General features: G+C 48.2%; 1 protein-coding gene and 1 long non-coding RNA gene across 2 annotated transcripts in view; one reads left to right on the forward strand and one right to left on the reverse strand.

Moving 5' to 3' along the window:
* Window positions 1-3,238, reverse strand: part of FER1L6 (fer-1 like family member 6) — a 117,203-nt gene extending 113,965 nt beyond the window's left edge. Inside the window, exon 1 of the mRNA XM_059901503.1 lies at window positions 3,163-3,238. Coding sequence (XP_059757486.1) covers window positions 3,163-3,238 — 76 coding nt within the window. The remainder of the gene's footprint in view (window positions 1-3,162) is intronic.
* A 432-nt stretch (window positions 3,239-3,670) lies between these two features.
* LOC132351605 (uncharacterized) lies at window positions 3,671-6,128 on the forward strand. Its single transcript, XR_009498409.1, has 3 exons — window positions 3,671-4,077; window positions 4,626-4,692; window positions 5,891-6,128. It is a non-coding gene; the product is annotated as an uncharacterized LOC132351605 (long non-coding RNA).
* The last annotated feature ends 2,268 nt before the right edge of the window (window positions 6,129-8,396 follow it).

Genomic DNA, 8,396 nt, shown 5'->3' on the forward strand with positions numbered 1-8,396 from the left:
GAGACACTATGTTCTCTCCAATCTACTCACCAAGGAGCTCCACTGCAACCTTCTTAAAAAAAAAAAAAAAAAATCATGTTTCTCTTTTGAAAACCCCTCCATGGCTTTCCACTGTACTTAGAATAAATCCGAAGTCCACATGCAACTCTAATTCCCTGTCCTACCTGACTGCCATCTCCTCCTCCTGGCCTACCTGCCCCCCGGCCCTACCCTCAGTGCTTTCTAGTCACACAGGCTGACTTCCATCCCTTCTAACAAGCTCTCTCCTGCTTGGAGTCTTTCTTCACAGGCAGCCCTCCGCCTGAGCTGCTCTCCCTGCCCGCCCCTGGGGGGCTCACCCTCAATGCTGTAACTTAAATATTACCCCCCCGCTCAGGGAGCCCCTCTCAGACCACACTAAAAGAGATCCCCCAATAGTCTCCATGTAAGCACATTGTCTATTTTCTTTACAGCACTTTTTTCCACTTGTAATGCAGTTACTGCATCAGGGTCCCCATGGATAACAGATGGCCCGTCCAGAGCAGGATGACTTGAGGACTTTTTACAAAGGCGTGGATGTAGGAAAACCACAAAGGGTCGTACAGCTATCTTTGGCTATGGCAGCCAAGCTGATACCACTTGGAGGCCCCCAAAATGAGGAGACAGAACAGTTACCAGAACGTGCAAGGAGAAGAAGTCGGGTCTAGTCAGCTTTCCTAGGAGGAGGGACACCCATCCTCCAGCTGAGGGACACATCCAACCACTGGGTCCTGACCTCACACTCCTCCCTCCCCCAGGCCTCCTGCTGGGGCACCCCCTTGGGGAAGGGACCTGGGTTGTGCATCCATAGAGGTCAGCCTCCTGGGACAGAGAAGAGGTGAACAAGGGTGGAAAATAGATCTGGAGGGACAAACGGAAGAATCCTCCACAGGGCTGTCTTCCCTCTAAACTATCCAGTGTCACCACTACATACCCAGAACCGAGCCCAGGACCCTACGCTCAGCAGACATTCTATTAATATTTGTTAAATAAATGAATGAATGATGATCATGGGAGGTACCCAACAACTACTCGTTGGGTAGCTAATTAATGGATGGGTCAGGGTCATTGGAATTTTATGAAATTAAGGCATAGCCATTAGGTCTCAAAATACACAGATGTAAGAGCCACAGACTATGAGAATCTCTAAACATTTCAACCAGAAAAGTCCTAACTTCCCCAGTCAGGCCAAGAAGGAAAGACCAATTCGCACTAAGTTCTGTAGACTTTGTTTTTGCCGCCTCCCACAGGGCCAGCCCCTGGCCAGCAGGATGGGTGCTATTTACTTTTAGGAGGCGCCTGACCCCTCTCCGCTGTTTGCTCTGTGGGCTGAAGACTCTAATTAAAACGAGCCCCGGAGAGCCAGCTCCTCTGAAACGCCTACGGTCGGCTGCCCTAAATCTCCACCAGCTTGTTCTTTCCCCGCTGCACAGTCAGTAAGGGCCCCTAACTGGAGGCTGACCCATGGGGTAGGAAAGCCTGGGCTCCGGTGTAAGACTGACCTAGCCTCAGGAGCCAGCTTCTGCACCTATTGGTTGTGTGACTTTCAGCAAACACTTATCCTCTCTGAACCTCTTATAAAACAGGAGCAAAGGGACCTATATTTCAGAGTCATGAATGATGTATGTAAAGTAAAAAACAGCAGGGGCTTAGTCAATGTGTTATAGATATTATTTTTCATAAGGTCCTTGAAGGAAGGAACTGTGTCTTATTCAACCTTGTATCTCCAGGACCTACTGCAGGGTCATAATTTCAAGGACACCAGGAAAGACCCCAGAGTCTTTTCTACCCAATCCCTGATACCTTCAACTTGAGTGAAGAGACAAGTACTTCTATTAAGCTTTAAGCCTTGTCTCCACCTAAAATGCAATGCCTCTCCTGTCCCATCCAAGAATAACTTAATCATTACTATCAACACTTTAATATGAATGAGTCTCTGTATTTTCCCATTGTAAGATTAGGTTTTACCTGAGGGTGAGGAGTGGAGTTGGGTGGAGGAGGTTAGGCTACAGGGCACCCGCAGGGTACGGCAGTGAAGGGTGAAGGACGCCCCCCTCCAAGGAGATGAGAGGGGTGAAAATAAAGCAGACTCACTGCACCACTTTGGTTTAGAAATGGTCCAGAAAGCTAGCCTTGAACCAGTTGCTGTCAGGACCACCCAACATAAGTTTCCAGACACCACCCCAGACCTGTCCATTGGAATCAGTTGATCATATTTGATTCAATACACATGAGTGTCTCCCTGATATGGGGCCTGGCCTCCACTGGCACAGGTCACACTGTAACTTGGAGCTTTGCTCTTCTGGAGAAGGAATCGCCCATTCTAAGCGCAGAAAGTCTGAGAGCCTGGATTTATCAATATATCCCAATGCCATTGCTTCCTGGCTCTGCACCTCCCATCCTCAAGGCTGGCTTCACGGGTCCGTGCAGCCCTGTAGGGTCCTGTGATCAGAAGGAACTCATTGCCCTTGGCCTAATGCTCTGCAGTCACCATCCAGATATTCTTAATAAGTTCTTAACAATGGCTTTGCATTTTCGTTTTTCACTGAGCCCTGCAATTCTGCAGCTGGTCTTTTCCACACTTTACTTACTCTCTCTGCATCTCTGTAACCTCATTTGTGAAACTGGGATAACCACACCTTCTAGTAGGATGACGGAGGGGTTAAATGAGACAGTATATGTAAAGCCTCCCCCAGAGCAGCTGCTACCCTCCCTCTGATTTTCAAAATCTCACTTGCTTCTCCCCATGACCACGTGGTCAGCTCAGTAGCCCACGTCATGCCCACTTAACAAAGGGAGAAGCTGGGACTTGGAGCTGCTGAGTGACTTATCCTGGGCCACAGAGCAAATCAGAACAGAAATGGGAGCTTGAACCCTGTCACTGCCTCCTTGGGGGGAATCCTTCCGGGGTCCAGCAGGTGTCCACCCACCCTTGTTTGGCCAAGGGACCAGATGACCAGTGGCACAGGGGGGGATCACTTTGGGCCCACACTTGGGGTTGGCAGGGTCTGAAGATTCAGAAGGCAGCACAGTTCCCACCTCACTCCTCGGAGAATGAATCCCATTCTCAGCCAAGGAGGGGTCAACCCTGGAGACCTGCAGGCCCCAGGGTGGTGGTCCCTCCCAACCCCTCAAAAGACTCACCTTGGGCACCCTTGTTGGCTAGAATTAATCCCTTCTCTGCTTTCTTCTTCCTCTTCTTCAGCTTCAGCCCAAACATCTCCTTTCTGAAAAAAAAGAAAAACTAAAAAATACAATGATAATAACTTTGACTCATTCAGACATGTTAAGAGAAAATACACACACACACACACACACACACACACACACACACACACACACACTGAGTTCTTCTGGAAGCTGACCATCCTCCTCAACCACCCAGGATGGGCATCAAAAGACAAGTATCAGGATGACCCAACATGCTCTCCAGACTCTTACAGAAACCACAAAAACCCCTCCTGAACAGAAATCATGAGGTCCACCTAGAACCACACTTAAATTAGGCATAATACAAATACTAATAACACTAGCTGTTTTTTTCTCCATTTCTCTTTACTCAGCTGTGCCAGGCACTCAAAACAAATGATATCATTTAATCGTCACAGAAACCCTCTCCTATCCATCTTACAGATGAGGGGCCAAGGCCCAGAGAGGGTAAGTAAAGTTTCCAAGGTCACACAGCTCTTAAGTGTCAGAGCTACCCCTGGAACCAGGCCTGTCTGATTTTAGAGCCCAGGCTCTAACCACTGGGTCACCTGAGCAGAATGAACGCCCTCTCCACAGCTGAGCTCCAGACCATTTCTAAGGTCAAGAGGCTCTGGGATTTACGAAGGTCACTCCACAAGTGCACAGTTCAGCTGACATGTAGTATATGCCCAGCATGTCAGCTATTATTATTATTGTTATTATTAGCCATGAGCAGGAAGCCGTTTGGGGGCCTCCTTCCCAACCCTGGAAAGGGGCCCAGTCTGTCTTTTCTAACTGACACCAGGAGCTTCCCGACCCTCTGCCAGCCTGCTGAGAGAATCCTTCTGGAGCTGCGCGGAAGGATGGAAGGTCAGAAAAAGTCCTGGCTTTGAGTCGGGCAGGCTGATGGGGTGGCCTTTGGAGAAGGGAAGAAGAGGAACAGGGACGGAATGGAGGAGAAGGGAGGCGAGAGCAGCAAAGGCTCGGACCCTCTCAGGGAGCATCCTGCAGTCCTGAGCCATGTGAGGACAGTGGCAGAACCACTGAAGTTTTCCATTTTGCTTACATATTTAAGACTCAAGAGTGGGTGAACTGCAGTGGCCAAGATCAGGGCCTCCACAGCCAGACTGCCTGGGAGCTAATCCCAGCACCATCTCTGCGACCTTGAACAGGTCGCTTAACCTCTCAAAACTCCAGGGTCTTCATGTGTAAATGAGATAACAAATGTAATGCATTTAGCCCAGTACCTGGAACATACTAGTTGCTCAATAAATGTTAGCTATTCTTGTTATTATTTGAAGGGATAAGGTTAGAACTAATGAGAGGAAGCTACTAGGAGACATATGTCCCCTCCATTCACTTATTTATTTATTTCCTTATTTGTTTATTTATTCTTTTCATGTCCTGCCTTGATCCAGATGAGGAATTAAGGAGCCCTCCTCATTGGTGCTGCCTGAACAGTGGAATGGACTGCACTGGGTGAAAGTGAGTTCCCTGTTCCTGGAGGTGTGCAAGCAGAGACCTAAGGACCACTGGTAAAAGATGTTGTAGACAGGACAAACATCAAAAGCAGGGGGCACTGGCCTAGGGGACTCCGGGGTCCTTTGAGATCCTGAAGTACAGTAGAATGATGGAAAGAATGGGTTCTGGAACCACCCAGACATGGTTGGATTGGGTAAGTCACAGCACTTCTCTGAGCCAGTTTCCCCCTGAGTACAATGGAGATAAATGACACGGTACCTACTTTACAGGATTGTTGTAAGAATATAATGAGGTAAGTAAGCAAAGCATCTAGGACAAAGCAAAGCTGTGATAAGAACATCCTTCTAAGTCTCCCAGGAATCTCAAATACACAAGGGAAATTCCCTTTTTTTCTGAAATTTCTTAAAGGAAATTTCCAATAATAGTTTTTGCTTTCCTGTTTTCAAAGTAGAGTTACCATGCAGAGAGTCCAAGGCCAGTCCCATCCAGACCCTGAATTGCCACTGTGGTCCCCAAGGGCTCCCTGCCGTGATCATTTCACAGAGGCAGAATCTGATGTTCCTGGGAAATTGGAGGCTTCCAATTTCCAAAAAGCAGGCTCGGCAGAGTACTTGAGAAGACTGAGTAACTTCCATCTGGAAACAGGAAGTTGCTACCAATAAATGACAGTAGCTACCAGAGGGAGACTTAACACTCCTTTCGGAAGCTGACAGTTCATCACGAATGGCGTCAGCATTCTGAGCCCTCCCACAGGGCAGTGACTGAGGCATCAGGGCATGCCACAGGCTACTGTTGTGGGCACGGGAGGAGGGAGAGATGTGCCACCTTTCAGAGTCAGGCACCCCTGCCCCTCCAACACCAAGAGCTCCTAACCCTGATGTCCATTAGACCCACCTAAGGAGTTTAAAATATACCAATGTCTGGAACCACCTTCAGAGATTTTTAGTTGATTTGGGAGAAGAACCAGTTCTCAGGAGGTCTGCTCTAGACACAGCTCAGACCCCCTACAGAGGAAGCCAGAAACCTTCCAGTAATGCCCAAAGAATTTACAGCCAGCTCTGCTCTCTGGGGTGGATTGATGTTTGTTTCACAAACACACAAGGTTGTTTGCCTGAAACCCTGAGTCAGTTATCAAGGGCACTCCCAGCATGACTCCCAGCGTGAAAAGGTTTCTTGATGAAAATTGATTTCTTCTCCTCAGCCCCGTGACATCCACAGTAGAGAGAGGGCACAGCTCGCCAGCCCTGAAAGACCTTGCCACTGGCAGATTGCACAGCCCAGGGTAAATTGGAGACACAAGACTCGGCTCAGGGCCCTGCTTGAATCCACCTGTTAGCTCCAGAATTTGGGGCTGGATGCTTAAATCAGATGAACATGTTTCATTCTCACATGACACAATATTTCTTATCAAATCCACAGGGTGACGTTAAAAAAGGAAACAATGCTTATACAATGTAAAACATGCTATGAATTATTACAATGTTGATGACAAGAAAACATGTTACAATATTCCCCTGAGTGAGTTTTGAATTTTTTAAACATGCTTTGACACTCACCAGGTACCAGGAATACCATGTTACATACATAAGCTCCTAGGATCCCCACCACGTACCACGAGGCGGATGCTATTACTATCCACTTTTACAAACAAGAGTTTGTTGGGGTTTCCAGCCAATATTTTGGGATCAACCAGTAAAGCAGGAAGACTTACCTGGTAAGTCTTCAAGGCAGTTGCCATCATACCGGCCCCCCTCTCCAGTTTGCCGAGGATTCCGGCATGGGAACCTCCTGCCCCACTTCAAAAAAAGGATGGAATTCTCCAGTTTAGGGTCTACTGAATCTCCTCCCAGGGCCACCCCAAGATAAGTCAAGAGACACACGGCAACCCCCATACCACCTTGGTCTCCTCAGGGTGAAAGCTACCATGACTCCGATATCTGCATCCAAACAGCGAGAGCATTAAACAGTGCGCGTGTTTAACTTGCTTCCGCACATCTGTTCAAGGCGGCGTTGCTCCACGTTGAGCCCAGGGCTCGCATTGCCAGGGAGGCGGCCAGCCTGGCACACAGAAAGAGGAGCCCGGCAACTGGAGTTTGGGTCTCATCTATGACACTTTAACTATGTCACTGCAGCTGGCCACAGGACTTCTCGAAGCTCCAGGATCCTCTTCTGCAGGAAGTGGTGGTAAAGTTAACACTGCTTTTCCCACTGGGATATTGTGTATGTCACCTCATTGAACCCTCACGCTGAACTGCTCTAAGCTCTACAAATAGCAACTTTACTGTCATGTCCACGGCTCAGGGGAGCCGAGATCAGGAAATCGCTCACAACCATGGTCTCCTTGTGGTTTTCCACTTGTGTCACCAGATTCCCCTTCTGGAATCACCTTTTCTACCTTCATTGCAGAAGAGAAGCAGCTCAGGCCAAGAGGCCAAACACTAAGTTAATTGCATCAGTGGGTGTGACCAGTACCGGCCCCTGCTGCTCTCCTTCCCAGATAAGAAGACTCAGGTCACCTCTGCACCTCACCCTCCAGATTCACTCATAACATCCAGTGTGGAAAAAGAAAACACTTTGGGGCTTCCCTGGTGGCACAGTGGTTAAGAATCCGCCTGCCAATGCAGGGGACACAGGTTCGAGCCCCGGTCCGGGAAGATCCCACATGCCGCGGAGCAACAAAGCCCGTGCGCCACAACTACTGAGCCTGCGCTCTAGAACCCATGCCACAACTACTGAAGCCTGCACGCCTAGAGCCCATGCTCGGCAACAAGAGACCCCACCGCAATGAGAAGCCCGCACACTGCAACAAAGAGTAACCCCTGGGCTTCCCTGGTGGCGCAGTGGTTGAGAATCTGCCTGCCAATGCAGGGGACACGGGTTCGAGCCCTGGTCTGGGAAGATCCCACGTGCCGCGGAGCGACTAAGCCCGTGAGCCACAATTGCTGAGCCTGCGCGTCTGGAGCCTGTGCTCCGCAACAAGAGAGGTGGCGATAATGAGAGGCCCGCGCACCGCGATGAAGAGTGACCCCCACTTGCCGCAACTAGAGAAAGCCCTCGCACAGAAACGAAGACCCAACACAGCCAAAATAGATAGATAGATAAATAAAATAAATTTATATAAAAAAAAACCAACCACTTTGATTTGTGAATTTCTTTATACGGGAACTCTTTAAAACTTTAAAAAATTTATTATATTTAATAAAATTCCTTTATCAGAAGAATGGATTTGCAGGTAATCAAGTCTATCTTAAAAAACAAAACAAAATCAAGCTTTATCACCATTTTGAGGTTATCCAGAGAGCCTTGGGTAAATTTCCCATTGCCTGCTAGGAAATACCTTCTTGGGTATATGCTATCAATGCACTTATCTTACTTCTAGGACTAGCATATATTTATTAAAGGCAAACCAGCAAACATAGAAACAGCCATAATGTGGGCTTTGACAGAAGATTGTTAAAATATAAATCTATGTGACATCTTGCCTTGTCAAGACTCCGAAACTTTTTTCCTCTCTCCCCGTGACCTTCCCATTACTGCTCTCCTGATCATATCCTATTTATTTAGGGCAATGGTGGTCAACTTTGGCTGTACATCAGATTCATGTGAGGGAGCATTCTAAAACTATCTCCCACACTATGGCCAGATCCCATCCCAGAGAGTCTGATTTCATTGGTCAGCACTGGGGCCACGCTGCAGTAGTTTTTTAA

Source organism: Balaenoptera ricei, chromosome 17 (genome assembly GCF_028023285.1).
Source record: "Balaenoptera ricei isolate mBalRic1 chromosome 17, mBalRic1.hap2, whole genome shotgun sequence".
In the NCBI taxonomy this organism is placed as follows: domain Eukaryota; kingdom Metazoa; phylum Chordata; class Mammalia; order Artiodactyla; family Balaenopteridae; genus Balaenoptera; species Balaenoptera ricei.